Source organism: Drosophila hydei, unplaced genomic scaffold, assembly GCF_003285905.1.
Source record: "Drosophila hydei strain 15085-1641.00,03,60 unplaced genomic scaffold, DhydRS2 tig00008114-arrow-pilon, whole genome shotgun sequence".
NCBI classification, from domain to species: Eukaryota; Metazoa; Arthropoda; class Insecta; order Diptera; family Drosophilidae; genus Drosophila; species Drosophila hydei.
The window spans coordinates 8,271,140-8,287,848 of NW_022045827.1; the positions used below are offsets into that span (position 1 = coordinate 8,271,140).

A 16,709-nucleotide genomic window follows, 5' to 3' on the forward strand; every position below is an offset into this window, starting at 1 on the left:
GTTTGAGCTAAAATGAAAACTTGAAAGTTGTTACGAAGTAAATCATAATAAATCAAATTAAAGCTAGACAATGTGACGAACCAAATCATAATTCAGTAAACTATAATTCAATATGAATATTGATAAGAAATAAAGAAAATAAATATGTATCCAAGACTTAGTTTTACATGGAACAGTTGCTTAGGCCATTCATGTCATTTGCTGTCCAAATGTTTTTTTTTTCAGACATATTAATCAGTAAAAAATTACTAGAATTATGATATCGTTTCAATCAACCATTTAAAAATGCAATTCAAGCCCTTTCCACATGCCATTACAAAAGTCGAGCTATCAACAAACATTTAAAATGTAAAAAAGTTTTAGTTTTGCATAATGGCCGCTTGCTGAGAGCTCTGAGAACTGATTATATCGATCAAATCAATATTGCTGACTCGCAGCCATATGTTGTGAAACTGTTTGAAGACTCGTCTCTTGCGGGCGTCTGGCATTTTTCGTCTTTGTAAAGTTTTATTGGTATTTTGCATATAAATGTATTTAGTTGTGCGCTTCGTGTCGCGGCTAATGGGGCACAGACGCGTCTGCTGCTGCAACTCGTGCTGGCGTCCATTTGCATGCACAAGTGCACAATTTAGCCATGGCTGACACTCTATGCCATTTTGCGGCAACAGCCAGTTGACATTTTGCTCATGAATTGCGAAAAGCCAATTTATAAATGCAAATGACTTTTGCCACTGCCTGCAGTCGCATTCCCAGCTGGCCTGGCACTCTGACTTTGCTCTCCTCCTTTAATGTCTGGCAGTCATGGGGGGAGTATTCGTAGCGCAGATGCCAACCCCTGACCCAACCTAATCCCAACGCAATCGTGCAATTGGCACAGCCAACGCCTCTCTTGGCCGCAATTTTTAGCTTTATGCAATTAATTTATTTCATTATACGCATTTTGCACTAAGGGAACGAACATTTTTTAAAAGCTTCTTAGTAAAACTGTAACAAAAAAAGACAAATCTACAGTTACCCTGTGATCAAAAATATTTGGGACTAAGGGCATGATAAGCTATTGCAAATGTATATATATATATATACATAGTCATAATTATTTTTTTATATAGATTATATACAGTGTTGTTCATAAAAATAGTAGTGCCAAATGAAAATATGCCTTTTCCGATGGAAAATTAAAAGATTCCCGCTTTGTGCTTGAAATAGAATGAAAAGAGTGAAATTAAGAATAAATCCCATTACATGCGCTCAGAATTAAATTGGTATTAAAGATTTTAACGCTTAAGAGTTTTATATTTATTAACAATTTATGACAATTGAAATAGACTTCGGCTCTTTTTTTATATATATATTTTTTTAATTTTGCTATTAAAACAAGAATTTAATATTCAATCTTAATTTCAATCTTTTTAATAAAAAAATCAATAATAAAAAATAGTTTTCGGGCATATTTGATATTGAATCTCTTGAGACGGCTCTATAATACTTGCACAAGATACAATGCTCAGAGTTATATACGAATTGTTATCTAGCTACAGGGTGTCTTATAGTCAAACCCATTCAACTCTTTCGCATTCCAATTGTTATTCGTTATTATGGCATAATATATCTACTATTTATTCAATGATTTTTTGTTGCAGTTGATGCGGCTGCCAAGGCGGCAGCAGCAGCTGCCAATGCACAACAAGTGGCTGCCGCGGCGCAGGACGAGGCTGGCGCTGGAGCAGGACGGACATTGACAGGCGCCGCAAATGGTGACATTGTCAGCGGCGCTGGCGGAGGACATGCGCCGCCATTGCAAGTAAGTTTAGATCTAACTACGTGTGTATGTGTGTGTGTCTGTGTGGGTGTGGGTGTGGGTGTGGGTGTGGAAATGGCATGCCTGTAATTGCATTTAATAGCAGCACACGCACACACGTTCCTCTATTTGCGATGCCTGCTGCCTCTCGACTCCGCAGGACTCGGTTGATTTGTCGCACTGTTTGTCTGCCCCAACCCATGTCCTGCCGCTTTCCCTTTGCTTAGCTGGGCGGGCATTCAGTTGTTGTTCTTGATGTTGATTGTCATCGTTTGCTGTGTTTACGCTTTGAGTTTACATACGTCGTAATGACAACAATCTCAAGCCCCTGTCCCCCCGTCACACGTTCCCGCCTGCCACTCACTCACTGAGACATGTGGAAAAGCTGTATAAATGAATTTGAAGAGCTGCTTGATGACCAGCAGCAGTCAACGAACCGTATAAACGAGAAAAAGAGTTTTTCCCTCTCACAACTTCCTGATCCAGCTAAAGCTGCGACACAAGCATAAAAACTGCTTCCAAACGAATGCAGCAATATATTAAGCTTTACTCTTTAGCTGAAGCATTTAAATATTTATGTGCAGCGCATGTTAATTAGCTTTAAGCTGCTGTTTTTTAAGAGTGTGCAGAATAATTGGGCTGGATGTGCTTTATACTCTTCTAGACGTTATGCAAGGCATTGCAATTGCAAAAGGAAATTAAATTTTCTTTTCGACTGCTTTTGCTTTGTAGTCAGCTGAGCTAATCAAGCTGAATTTCGTTTTTCAAGATATCTAGAGTGTGGTATAGCTATGTCTATTAAGCTATAACTATAGCTTTTAAGCTGTACAATAATGCAGTGAATCAATCGATATTACTTATTTATCTATCTCTCTATGTAACTGTCTATCTTTCTGTCTCTCTATCTATCTGTCTATATATATATATCTATCCATAGACCCAGCAACTATTGCAGTTATCGATAACATTTAGCTGTTGAAATATTTAATATGATTTGCCATTTGATTCGAGGCATAAAACGATGCTAATTGAGCACATCTCATATACTCAAGCTTCAGCTCCAACAAGCAACATATTAAACTAGGTCAAATGACTTCTATATATAATGCCCTGTATATAACTGAAGAATTTAACTAGAAATGACATAATAACTCAATTTGTGTTCATCCTTCAAAGTTAAAAACGTACCTTTGAGCTGTTAGATTAATTAATGAGCTGTTCCCTTTCTCAGCTCAGTTTCATTTCGTTCAGCTCATGCTAGCTTTTGATTTCCAAGAACAGAATGCATTTTCCTATTTATGTTTGTCATTTCCGCTCTTTTTTTGCCATAAAACCCAAGACAATATGCCAGCGGCTGCGTAATGGTCGTCATATCCTTGCAGAGTGCTCAGTTTAATGGCTCTGTAAGCCTCATGAGTATTATGCATATTAATTTAATTGCACAGTTTGCTTTATTGGGGCACACATCATTATTCATGATTTTGCCAGAGCAACCGCCAGACCATGCGAGCGACCAACCGCCCGTCCGACATGTTTGGGGCTGCACAGTTCAAGCTAATGGCAGCAGCTCTTCCGTTGCGGCGCACAGTTTTGGCAGCACTGTGAGTGTTGCATTGCATTTGAGGCCACATGAGATGCGGTCAACAGGGAGTCGATGGCGCAAAGTGCAGAAGTGGTATCTCTCGAATATGGTTTGTGTTGCACTGAAAGCCAAATGGATTCAATTCAACATGAATGCGATGCGAATCGAGACGGAAAATGGAAAATGCAGCAAGCTGAATAGCCAAGCGGCGAGGGGACAACAATGAACGACGAAGGGGGCTGCCATCATAGATACTGTTGTGCCTCAGTTGTCGTTGTGAGCTTTATTCAATGCAACATACAGTATCGACATGGACTCGCATTATGCGAAGTCCTGCAGCTACTGTTAGTGCGCCGCCTGCTCCTGCTGCTGCCTCTGCTCCTCCGTCGACAGGAAACACAATCTGCGCCATTTTCTTGCCATTATGCGCTGCTCCTCCATTATCGACACCGACCCCATTGACTACCACCGACTCCAGCGGTCCATCGGTTCATTGGTTCATCTGTCTGCTTGGCTGCCTCGCTGCCTCGCTGCCTGTCGGATCTGTTGCAGCGATAACAACGCAACATTTTAAAAGCTTTCATACTGCCCAGCTGGGTCGCATAGTTCAACTCAGCTCTTGGCTGTGTATAATAAATATTGCAATTTTTCACATAATGTCAGCCAATAATTTATCATCGTTCAAAATAAATACTTATACACATATGTAAACATGTATAACATATATACACATATCAAACACTTTTCAACTCCAATTCATAGTTTCATCACTTCTGCTGCTGCTCTGCCCAAACATTTAATTTGTCACTGAACTTTTAAATTCAGAAATCTATTTTTATAAATATTTATTAATATATTTGAATCATTTGTTTTATGTATAATATATATAATGAATTTCAAAAGTATATATATATTTTTGATCAATATAAGCAGCCTAGTCGATGTAGCCCTGTCGTCCTTCTGGCTGTCCTTATGTATGAGCAAGTCCCTCTCGACATTTAAAACTGAAAACGTAGCTTCGCCTGTAGCAAGCGCAGCTCAAGTTTGATTCAAGTAATCGATAACTTTTTTGTGTTCATTAAATCAGTCGATATCTAGCTACAGTTTTTAGAATATTGTGAATGTTTCAAAAGTTTGATTTGGTATAAAAATTGTATAAAATATATCAAGTAACATCAGCTACTTTATATTTAGCATATCTCCTATCTAGCTTAGCTTTGGCTCGAGAGAGACTACCCTTCCTTGTCGGACACGCCCTATTAAATGACTATGATTATTTGCATAGATACCCTTTTAGCTTGAGCTGCAAGAATTATCATAGCTGTACAAAAAAACTATGATTTCTAGTAGTAAAACGCGGAACATACAAAAGCCTTTGTATAAAACTCACTCTTGACCTTACAAGTTGCCTAGAGTAGAACTTCTTTGTTTACTTTATTCAACAAAATCCTTACCTTCCACAGCCTTTGCCCAAGTACCATTAAAATTTACATTTATATATTCTCAATTCAATCAAATTTATTTTTTATAACAAAATCTATTCTACTCGTTAGCAAATACGCCAGAGCTCGAAGGATAGCACCGGCTCCTCGGACTCGGACAGCTCTAGCGACGATGAATCCCTGCCCAATACAACGCCCAGTCTGCCCAGCGGCAATGAGCCGCCGCCGGATAAGGCACAAAAGGAGACGGAGGCAGGCGCCGAGATCTCAGCGCTGGTCAACTACGTGCAGCCCATACACTTCAGCTCCTTTGAGAATGCAGAGAGTAGGTGCCATCAATCCGCAATACGGCTTCACTCTGCTAAAATATCTTTTGACTTGCTTACACAGAGAAGAATCGCTGCTATGAGATGTCCTCGTTCGATGAGAAGCAGGCGACAACATTGCTTAAGGAGCGGCCCATTGAGTTTGTCAACTACAACAAGCACCAGTTGTCCCGCGTCTATCCGGCGGGCACACGCTTCGATAGCTCCAACTTTATGCCGCAGCTATTCTGGAACGCTGGCTGCCAGCTGGTGGCGCTGAACTTTCAGACGCTGGACCTGGCCATGCAGCTGAATCTGGGCATCTTCGAGTACAACGCACGCTCCGGCTATTTGCTAAAGCCGGAGTTCATGCGGCGTTCCGACCGCCGGCTCGATCCCTTCGCTGAGAGCACAGTCGATGGCATTATTGCTGGCACCGTTTCCATCACTGTGCTCTCGGGACAGTTTCTGACGGACAAGCGCGTCAACACCTTTGTCGAGGTGGACATGTACGGTCTGCCGGCGGACACGGTGCGCAAGAAGTTCCGCACCAAGACGGTGCGCGACAATGGCATGAATCCCTTCTACGACGAGGATCCGTTCGTGTTCAAGAAGGTGGTGCTGCCGGAGCTGGCCAGCATACGCCTGGCTGCTTACGAGGAGGGCGGCAAGCTAATTGGCCACCGAGTGTTGCCCGTGATTGGGCTCTGTCCGGGCTATCGTCATGTTAATCTGCGCTCCGAGGTGGGTCAGCCCATTGCGCTGGCCTCGCTATTCCTGTGCGTCGTTGTCAAGGACTACGTGCCCGATGATCTATCCAATTTCGCCGAGGCTCTGGCAAATCCCATCAAATACCAGAGCGAGCTAGAGAAGCGCGACATACAGCTCTCAGTGCTGACTGATGAGACGGATGCAGTGGCCAATGCCGATGAGGATTTGTCCAAGTCATGTAAGTTTGTTGTAGTTGGGCCACGGCCCACCTGCAAGTTTAGTTGGCTAAAGGACCCAGGGCTCCAAGGATTTTCGTAGCATTCGAGTTGAATTTTAATTTACTTTCTTTTCTTTCTACTTTTCTTTTGTATGTCATGTAACTTTCGGTTAAACTTTTGGATTTTGGATTTGGTTATACGCACACACGCACCCACCAAAAAAAAAAATAAAACACCACCACAAACACCACCACCACCACCACACAAAACGGTTGACGGACACACAAACTGCACCAAAAAAAAAAAAAAAACAACCCGCAACCCCCCAACCCCATCCGAACTCCTCCTTTACTCGCTCGATCTCTCTCTCTCTCTCTCTCTCTCTCTCGCTCGCTCTCGCTTTCTTTTCTCTGCTCGATTGTCTCTGATCCTTCAGTCGTTTTCGTCCAAGTAGGTGGCCAAAAGAAGGAGCTGCGTCCGGTCGAGTCGCTAGCCACCTCGCCCAAGCATCGGGCAAGCATTTCCATAATAACCGCCAGCAGCATGGAGCAGCCGACGGATCGGCCCGATGGAGGACGCAACGATGACAGCGTCTCGATTGTGACGTCGGGCATACAGCATCAGCACTCGTTGGACCAGTCGGTGAGCACATCCATCAGGCAGGTAGAGTCCTCACAGTTTGATGTGGATCTGGTGATAGCCGAGCCGCTAGAGAAAATACTCGAGCACAAGTCGGTGCGCGAGAAGCGGCTGGAGATGGAGAAGAAGCTGGAGTCGCTGCGCAAGAAGCACGACAAGGAGAAGCTGAAGATCGCTGGCCAGAAGCTGAGCCCGCTCGACGGGGGCAAGAAGCCCAAGTTTACCATAACCAACAAGCTGGTGAAGCGTCTCAGCAACAAGAGCCTGTAAGTGTCCGGCGGGCGACTAAAGCTTTGGGGTTGTAGCCACTGCCAGATGACGCCATTGAAATTAGTAATTGTCTTTCTCCGTACAGTGAGCCGGGCGTTGAGGTGCCGCCCTGCCCGCTCGATCTGGGCGACAGCAGCGAGGAGAGCGCCGGCGCCGGTGAGCTGGGCGACGAGGCCGCCTCCAGCAGCCTGGAAGGCACACAGGAGTCGCGCCTGCGCTACGCCTGCCGCGAGTACACCACACAGTATCGAGAGCTGCAGGAGAAGTACCATGAGGCCATCTACTCGGCCGCTGAGAAGGTGCTAAAGAACTCGCAAGCCAGTCAAACCAAACAGCTGAAGGCGTCGCTCGACAAGGTCACCGGCGAGGTGATGCATCAGCTGCAGGAGGCGCGACGCAATGAGGTCAAGAATCTGGCTACGGTGCACAGAGATCGCGACGAACTGGTCAGGTAAGCAGCAGAAGTGTGAATGAAATATATTAATTCCTTATCTTTATAAACAACTTCTATATTTGCACAGAATGAAACGTGAGGTGGCCAGCTCTGTGGTGGAACGCGGTGTGGCGGAGCGCGTGCGTCTCAAGCAAACATTCGACAAGCGCACAGATGAGCTGCAGAAGCAGCACGATGCTGTGCGCAATGCTCTAGCCGAGCATCGCTTGAAGGTAGGCGAGACTGAATGCTATCCACTCTCTGTCAGCAGCATATAATAAAGCTATGATCGAGGAGAGACACATTGCACTATGGAGTATTGAACTATATAGAATAAGCCTTTCGTCTGTTTAGAGTTTATCCCTGTGAGGTAAAACTAGATTGTAACCAGGTGAAACTACACAATACTTGCAGGCAATGCAGATGTCCTATGAAGCGACTTAACATAGACATTTTGGCTAGATAAAGTTTTCCTGAACCAAGCAAGCTATACACCGATGTGAGACGCTGTACTAACTACAGCAAATCTTTTTCAAAACGTTTATTTATTATCTCATGTATCTTAGCAACTTATCTTCTTCTAACTTGTTCCTTTATAAAGATAAGAAACAAGCTAAAAAGAGTTAATTTATTCCTGATAAATTTCTCTGCTCTAACTTCTTCCACTGTTCCGGCAGGCACGTCAAATACTCGACAAGGACGCTGAATCTCGCAGCTGTGTCTCGAACAATGGCTTCCTGGTGCTCTTCCATGGACCGCATCATCATGGCTGCACGTCAGGCGGATCGTCGGCATCGGCAGCTGTTAGCAGCCTCTCAGCTCCGAGCTCTGGCAATAATCTCACCTTGAACTTGGATGGCAGAGGAGCTGTGGGCAGTGCTGCTGCTGGCCTGGCCATATCGCCAGCCAAGTCGCACAACAGCATTACGGCGGAGATGAAGACGTAAGCTGCACGACGGCGATCTTCAAAAACATAATACAAATAAAACGATCGAAAAGTTGTTCTTCAGTTTTCAGTATTCGCGGCAGTTGTGTTAAAGGAAAACAAAATGAAGTCTTCGTAGCGCTTAGTTTTATAGATCTAAAGAATAACTACTGTAAACTGTAAACTGTAAACTCTAAACTGTAACTGTAACTGTTAACTGTAACTGAAAGGAAACTCGTTTTCTAACTGAACAAACTAGCTGTAGAACTCTCCTGGCATGTATTTCTATATATACCACAGATATGTATGTGTATGTAGTATAACTGTAATAGTCGGTGTATTTATTATGTATGTGAATGACTTATATGTTTACCTATATCTCTATATATATATACATATATAGACACTTACAATAATTCTCTATAATTCTATCTCTAGACCGAAATCGTACGGTTTCTTCCTATTCGAACTACGCTGAAACTCTGAGTGTCTAAAACATTAAGCATATGAACTATATATAATTTATTTAACTAAAAGTGAAAAGCAAAAAGCAACAAAAAAGAGGAAAACTCACTTGAGGCAGAGAAAGAGAAAGAGAGAGGATCACTCTCGCCATGTGCTCCATTTCTACTATTTAATGTGGTTGTGTGTATTACTTTTTATATATCAAATTTACTTTTACAATAATTTATATAAATATATATGTATACTTATATATATATATATATCTATATATATATTGATTTTAATTCTCGCACAAATTTGTGAAACGAATCTCGCGCATTCTAGAACTTAGAGTCGAGGCAAGCACAAGTCTCCGCCTCGGCCTCGGCAAACATTTTAGTCAATTTTTTGTATGTGCAACAAATATTTATTTTCTACGTTTTCTTAGTCACTAAATTTACGTTTCTTGTTTTAGTTTTTATGCATTTGTTTAAGTAAACAATAAATATTCGATGTCGACATGTTTTCTTTCTTCTTCTTAGGTTTTTTCACACTTTCCAAGCTAACACACGCACGCACACAGACACGCGCGCACACAGTCACACACAGTTACACAGACACAGCCTATACAACACCAAATACCAAAATGGCGACCGCACAGTTTGAGCAGCACTAGCCTCGAGCTGTGCGCGTCTTTAGCGACAATCAAAAAAAAAAAAAAAAAAACAAAAAAGAAAAGAAAATGGAAAACTTTATTAGAGAAAACTTTTGAACCGGACTCAATTTGATTTGTAGGTAAACCCAAGCTGCCTTGTAACGAAATCCAAAATTTACAGAGCCACAACAAAAACCAAAATCTTTACCAACTATAATATGTACAGTAGGGAGCAAAAGTGTTTCCATAGTTGACACTTTCAACTTTGTGAGTCGATAATTTCTAAACGAATGAAGCAAATCAAAAAAACTTTTTTTTCCAATAATATGTATTTAATTCTTAACAAATTGCCGTATATAACAAAAACAAAAAATAATTAGTAAAATATTCAAACAAAGAAAACTGAAACAAAACGCATGTGTACAATTTTGCACCTTCAGTGAAAAAAATTTAATATGATTATAAATCAATATTTTGTCCACAAGCCCTTATTAGCTATTACATTTTTTATTCAGTTTGGCATACTCTCGACCAACTTTTCTATGGTTTCCTTTGGAACTCGGTTCCACTTCAGTTCTACACGCTTCCAAAGATCGTCTAGGTTGGATGGCATTGATTGATATTGCCCGAGCCGTCGCTTCACGATTGACCACAGGTTCTCAATCGGATTGAGTTCGGGACTTTTAGCTGGCCACTCCATCAACATAAAATCTTGGTTTTGTAACCATTCGCGGACAGTTTTGGCAGTGTGCGTCGGATCCCCATCTTGATGAAAAATGATTTCCTTTACGGGGTATGCACACTTGTCCAAAAAATTGGGTAGACAGGTTTTCAAAATATTGAGATGGTCTTCTTTTAACATTATACCATCAATTTTATGCAATGGTAACCAAGTAAAGCATCCCCAAACTTTGACATTGCCTCCTCCATGCTAAACGGTTTGCTTCACATGGTGTTTTTGAAGCTTTTCCCCGGACCTGTGCCAATAGTATTGCGTGCCATTTGATTGAAAACGGTTGAACTTGGATTCATCCGACCAGATAAAACGTTTCCAATCATGTACAGTCCAGTTCTTGTGTTCCCGGGCGAATTTCAATCGACCCTTGACATTCTTCTCGGATAGAGCTGGTTTATTTTGTTTCATACTTGCCACATATCCAACCTTAGCTAGTGCTCTTCTAGCCACCCGCCGACTCACGTCTTTCCCTATGTCCATAGATGCTTTCTTCGGTGTTAGGAACTTATCAGTTCCCATTAGTCTGGCGTCAGAGTCCTTTAAGAGTCGTTTGCGGCCTTTAATAGTGTTTTTGGATGTACCATTGCGTCTTTTCTGGACTTCGGACACCGCTGAATGAAAAATATTAAGCTGATCTGAAGTACTACGAGTCGAACAGCCACTTTCAGTTAGGCTAATAATACTATTTTCAACATCTGACGAACGCTTCTTCATTTTTTCGCGGTACTTTGTAGACTAATTGCTAAAATTAACAAATCTACTTCAAATAATAAGAAACACGTGGATTTCTGGATCATAAAAGTGTAGAATGCATAAATAAAACATATAAAGGTAAAACTGCATGTCTATTGCCGATAAGAGAATTAAGAAATCAAACCAAAGTAAGAATATCGGAAGGTGCAAAATTGTACACATGCGTTTTGTTTCAGTTTTCCTCGTTTGAATATTTTACTGATTAACTTTTGTTTTTGTTATATACGGCAATTTGTTAAGAATTAAATACATATTATTGGAAAAAAAAGTTTTTTTGATTTGCTTCATTCGTTTAGAAATTATCGACTCACAAAGTTGAAAGTGTCAACTATGGAAACACTTTTGCTCCCTACTGTATATGCATACATGTAATGAGAAAAAATCAAAAACCAAAAAAAAAAATGAACAAAAAATTTCAAGAAAATATTGAAAAAGTATAAAACGAAAGTTGAAAGAACATTTCACTGGACGGCAGAACCACCTTAGATGTTGTAATTTCCTATGCTAAAAAAGAAGTAAAACAAAAGAAAAGAAAATACTTTACAAGCGCTACGCGAGTAGACGAATTTGAAAATTGCCCCGCCTACTTCCCAATTACCGCCCGCTAATTGTTGTTTGTGTGTAGAGAAATGGAAAAACCAAAGAAATATTTCTCCAACTAACGCCAAGCAACGCTCCAACAAAGCCCTCTGCCCCGCCCTTATCCTTAAAAAAAAAAAACAAAAATAGGTGAATACAATATATAAGTACGTGTGTTTCTTTTTGATTTGTTTTTGTTTCCTTTATTGCATAATAGTCACGTCTAAATGTCTATGAACTTTAATCGAATTGGCAACACAATTTTCTATATATATGTGTATGTTTATATATGTGTATGTGTGTGAGTGCATAACAAATTGGCCCACAATTCAAATAGTAGAACAAACAATATATGCAAACTATTAAATAACAAGCAAATAAAGAATAATAAATAGTTTTTTGGTGTTGTATGTACATAAGTCCATAAGCATAAATAAAACTGTATCTGTGTGTTGTCGTTGCTGTTGTTGTTGTTGTCGTTGTTTTTGGTGTTGTTCTTGTTCAAAGTTGCAAATTAATGTTGTAGTTGTTTCCTCAATTCAAATTTAACTTTTCATTTTTCATTCCAAGCAGAAAAAACAAAAAAATTGCATGCGCCCAATTTTTCGTTTTGTTTGATTTGTTGTTGTACGTTTCAAAAATAATAATAAAATATTAGGAAAAAGCAAAAAGTTGAAAGTTGAAAATTGAAAGTAAAGGAAAAAGCAAAAACGGTGTGAAACACCAAAAGAAGATGAAAAACTTAAATAAAATTAGGCCACAATAATTGAAAAATGAAAATTGTATGTTATGAATAGAGAATTTTGAGAACAACAAACGAATTTGTTGTTGCATAAGTATTAAAAAAAAATAACTTAGCTAATTAAATGTTTAGACCAGACGCATTCAAGTGCTCCCCATTGTTAAAGTATAGAAACATTTACAGTTTTACAAACGATCTCTAAATGTCAAGCAGAATTTAAATAACGTTTTAATGCATATTAACAATTTACAGTTGTGCACTAAATATAAAATTCAAGTTAAACAAGAAATCCTTAAACACATTGAAACGCCCTGTGATTGGAGTTCAAACAAAATGGCCGAAACTCACTTTACACTTGAAAAAAAGAGAACACAAAATGGCTGCAATTCTTTTCACAAAAATAAGTAAAAATGGCTGCAGGTCACTTAAGACTCACTCAGAGAGCATAACAAAATGGCAGCATATACTATTATCACTCAATGAGAATATCATTACCAACCAATTGCATTTGCTCAAAAATAATTGAGTAATAATTTTTCTGATCTCTGAGCATTGGTCTGACTGAAAAGGAAAGCTGCAATAAAAGGGAGAGTCAGTCGCTGTGCGAGAGGAACAACGTGATGACTATTCGTCGAGCTGAACGGACTAGTCAAAGAGCGTCAATGCGGCAAAGCGATGACTCAACAGCTTTTGAGTAAAAGTTGTTAGTAAAAAGACTCAATTGTTTGACATATTTTCGAACTTTATTATTTTGAGTACAAAATCGTAGCTAAACTATATTGAGTGGAATATCAGTTTCAATGAGTCTCACTCAACACTGAATTGAAAGCATATGGAATTGAGTGAAAGTGCAGTTAATAACCAGTGAGCGTTACCAACTACTTTATCAATGTGCACTTGGCAGTTAAATTTTGAATAAAAAGTAACAGTTTACCAGTTGATACACAGGGCGAAAAAACTTAATACGAATGAAAAAAAACAGTGTAATTTCCAATAAATAAATGTGTAAGCGGTCAATGTCAATATATACAATACATAAAACACATAATTAACAGTGGAGTTCATTAGTTAAATGTCAAAGTAAACACGAGAATGGAAAACTAAAACTTAAAAACTAAAACCTACATTTAAATCGAATTAATCCACATTGTTGTTGTGATCTGCAGAAACCAAAATAAACGTTAAACAAACAGAATTACCTTAAAAACAAAGACTTTACATTTATTTTTGATTAAGCTGATCTCCTCTCTATCGCTTTAACAATATTTATATAAAAAGCTCGACAACCATATGTTAAAAGCTTACAGGTAATAAAATAATTTCGCTTTGATATGTTCGTCTTGCAGACATGGTAAAATTTTGACACAAAATGGGACGTAAAAAAATATAAAAAATATATATAGATAAAAACATTGATTAACTATTAATTTGTTTACACTATGATTAAGGCACCTCGCAGTATTGGGAGTGGGAAGTGGCAAGATAACAGTCACAGCATCTGTACAAAGGCCAAGCTCAGCAGCGAGCCAACGGCCATGCCCACGCTCAACGAAGCAGCCATTATGGATGCAGCCAGCTCCTTCTCGTGCTGCTTGACGCTCCTGCAAAAGTAATTATAGATATGAGGGTTTCCTTTGACAGGGCATCCACAGGCACTCACCTTGGCGCCATTATGAGCAATATATTTGTTAAATATCCATTAGATAGCGCAAATATTAGAATCATAGCTATGAACGTGTAGTCGTGCTTCACCAGCGTCGGCAGAAACTGATGCTCGCTACTGTTGGAGCAGAGGAAACACGGCACAAGAACCACACGCACCACAGTCCACAGCAACGTCGTATACTGATTCCTCGGACACTCCAGCCAGCCGGCGAACAGTCTGCCGAAGTAGTCACCACAATTGAAGAAGAGGTAGTTCACAACGGGCAGATAATAGACATCTGGAAGAGGGGAAACAGTTTTAGGCTTTATGGCCGCGCAAAGACTGTTAATATCAGTCTGTTAGACATACCACTCCACACGGTGTGACTGGCGGAATGTTCGGATTGCATAAGTATTGTCACCGCTGGGTAGACGGACAAGGTCGTTGCATACAGCAGGGCGATGCATGCCGCTTGCACGTAGATCTTGCCCAATACCTGCTGAAAAATCGGTTCAAGTGGCACGCCTGTCTCCTCGACTTCGCGGCTGTGCGAGGGTGGCAGCGCGCTGATCACTTTGAATTTGTCTCCGCCCTCCAGATAATACTGGAAGTACGCCTTGCGCGCCATCAGCGAGTAGCAAATGATGCAGCCGAGAATGAGCACAGCGCCCATGATGAAGAAAACGAAGGCCGTAGCCGAGGGTCCAGCATCGAAGGCCAGCACCAAGAGGAATGCCAAAGCTGTTATAATGCCACCCAGGGCCTGACCGCTGACCACAGCTGTCATATACTCCGAGGGGAACAGGCCAGCGACGCCATACAAAGCGCCCGACATGGTCGCAGCAGAAGCTAGAAATAACAAATGCATATAAATACGGGCATAAAGGCATCTCTATGATTCACTCACTGTTGAGTATGACCACAATGATTAGGGTGATTAGAAAGAATTGTTCCTGCCACTTATCCGTGTTCACTTCCACGAATCCCGTCGTAATGCCGAAGAGCACGAGTATGGTGAAGAGTGTGCCCAGCATCTTGGCTCGCAGCGACACATAGTGGCCATAAACGGCATTCAGCAAAAGGAACGTGGTGCCAGATATGGTCGCTGTCAAGGCCAAGTCGCAGGTGAAGCTCTTTTGTAAAGGTGTCAGCTCCTCATCGGGCTGTGTCCCATTCAGTGTTGTGTTGCGGAATTTGTATTTCCAATACTGCAAATGGTAAGGTAAGCGGTTGAGTGTGTGTCAGTGACTGCGTGATGACTGACTTGGCGATACTCTGTAATAGTTGTATAATGAGGGAAACACACTTGTTCGATATCTGCCTTTAGTGTCGCCGACTAGTTGATACCCTGTTAGAGTAGTTCTATAAGCTATATGATACCCTGTAAGAGTTTATATATATTATGAATTAGAACTTTATGACGATATATTGCAAAAACTGCTATAATTTAGTGTACTGACTTGGCAATACCCTGTAAATTGATCTCCAAACAATTTGAATGTGGCTTTATAGGCGTTGCTTAGATTTCTATACTAAAGTAAGACTATAAAAAAGATTTGTTACTTTTAATAAAATTCTTTTGTATTTTAAACGATATGAATGTATGATAATTCATATAAATTTAAAGTAATATCAGTTTGTAAATATTCTCAATAGCAAATCAAGCATTCCCGATACACTCCATAAATGGTTACAGGGTGAACCGAGTCCAAAGAGGCAGTAACGGTTAATCAATTGCTCGTTGAGCTGCGGCGCAAGGGAGAGGGGAACGTTTGACTCAGCCAAAATAGCGCAAACAAAGAAAAACTAGAGATGATAACAACAACAACAACAAGGGGGAAAGAGAACGAAAACAACAACCATAAAAAACAATGCCAGATAAGAAAAGTCTTAGACAGCGTCGTAAATGCACAATGCGGGCTCAATGGAAGCAGAGAGAGTGCGGGACGGAAATAGGGTAGGCAAGTTGCTATCCTCGCTCTACTTACATCTTCGGCGGTGACAAAAAAATTCCAGGGTGTCATCGTTCCAATGCCAAGCAGGTAGAAGACACAATAGGTTAAGGCAGCTCCACTTCTCGGAGCATTGGTCAACTGCACCACCTCGTCTTGTTCGCGTTCCAGCAGACAACGTTCGTCATCGTCGATGTTGTACTGTGGCGAAAAGGCAGGCACAAAACTAGCGTTATCCTGCTCCCCACCCAGCATTGAGTCATCTTCCTGCTCCGACTGTTGCCCCTCCTCCGCATTCAGCAACCTTTCTTGATCTTCTTTACGTTGCATTCTACAGCTGTTTCCGTTACTTGTTTTATAATCTTTGCTACTTCATCAGCAACAATAATTCACCCCCACATTCACACACGCAGACACATGTGCAATATTTATATATCTATATTTAATGTGTTACAAATTTCTCGCTTCGTATCTAATTTCGCTGAGTCGCGCTTTTATCTTTCACTCCACTTCGCTCCCGTCCGCTTGTCGCTGCACTGCACGACGCATAAACAATAATAATTAACAACTGTGTACTGTGTAAGAAAAACAAATGTTTTGGTTCTTACTGTGCTCAGAGTTGTATTTTGCATTTTAGTATTTTTTGTTTTGGTATTTTCTTAGCGAAAGTTGCGCGGCCACACTGCTTGCAATCTGATATGCTGTTTAAATTCAAATGTAATATTCCCTTTTATTAACTATAAGAACTAATATATTTATTTTATTAATCTACAATTGTTTAATTTAATTATATTAAATAAAATGATTAAATATAAATACGAAAATAAAAGAACAGTTAGTTACACATTTATGTGCTTTATTCATAATAGTTTTAATTTGA

The 16,709-nt window shown here is 40.4% G+C and overlaps 2 protein-coding genes across 6 annotated transcripts in view; one reads left to right on the forward strand and one right to left on the reverse strand.

Moving 5' to 3' along the window:
* Window positions 1-8,958, forward strand: part of LOC111596118 (1-phosphatidylinositol 4,5-bisphosphate phosphodiesterase classes I and II) — a 68,660-nt gene extending 59,702 nt beyond the window's left edge. For 2 of the 5 annotated variants that reach the window (XM_023310183.2, XM_030224531.1), the window contains exons 11-17: window positions 1,641-1,801; window positions 4,934-5,147; window positions 5,213-6,076; window positions 6,493-6,961; window positions 7,030-7,416; window positions 7,487-7,631; window positions 8,076-8,958. In XM_023310183.2, the coding sequence (XP_023165951.2) occupies window positions 1,641-1,801; window positions 4,934-5,147; window positions 5,213-6,076; window positions 6,493-6,961; window positions 7,030-7,416; window positions 7,487-7,631; window positions 8,076-8,345 (2,510 nt within the window). In that variant the 3' untranslated portion in view covers window positions 8,346-8,958. The remainder of the gene's footprint in view (window positions 1-1,640; window positions 1,802-4,933; window positions 5,148-5,212; window positions 6,077-6,492; window positions 6,962-7,029; window positions 7,417-7,486; window positions 7,632-8,075) is intronic. The other 3 variants (XM_023310184.2, XM_023310187.2, XM_023310186.2) reach the window with 3 other exon arrangements.
* A 4,525-nt stretch (window positions 8,959-13,483) lies between these two features.
* LOC111596059 (equilibrative nucleoside transporter 3) lies at window positions 13,484-16,435 on the reverse strand. Its single transcript, XM_023310108.2, has 5 exons — window positions 15,866-16,435; window positions 14,785-15,085; window positions 14,247-14,726; window positions 13,893-14,175; window positions 13,484-13,833 (listed from the first exon to the last, which is right to left on the reverse strand). Exons 1-5 carry the CDS (start codon window positions 16,157-16,159, stop codon window positions 13,722-13,724), a joined length of 1,470 nt encoding a protein of 489 aa, XP_023165876.2. The 5' UTR covers window positions 16,160-16,435; the 3' UTR covers window positions 13,484-13,721.
* Window positions 16,436-16,709: the final 274 nt, after the last annotated feature.

Bases quoted from the DNA above. Each gene is read 5' to 3' on its own strand.
- LOC111596059 (XM_023310108.2), bottom strand. From the start codon at position 16,159: ATGCAACGTAAAGAAGATCAAGAAAGGTTGCTGAATGCGGAGGAGGGG. The intron at 14,176-14,246 runs GTATGTCTAACA...CCCCTCTTCCAG, and splicing joins CAGTCACACCGTGTGGAGTG to ATGTCTATTATCTGCCCGTT. The intron at 13,834-13,892 runs GTGAGTGCCTGT...TTACTTTTGCAG, and splicing joins TTGCTCATAATGGCGCCAAG to GAGCGTCAAGCAGCACGAGA.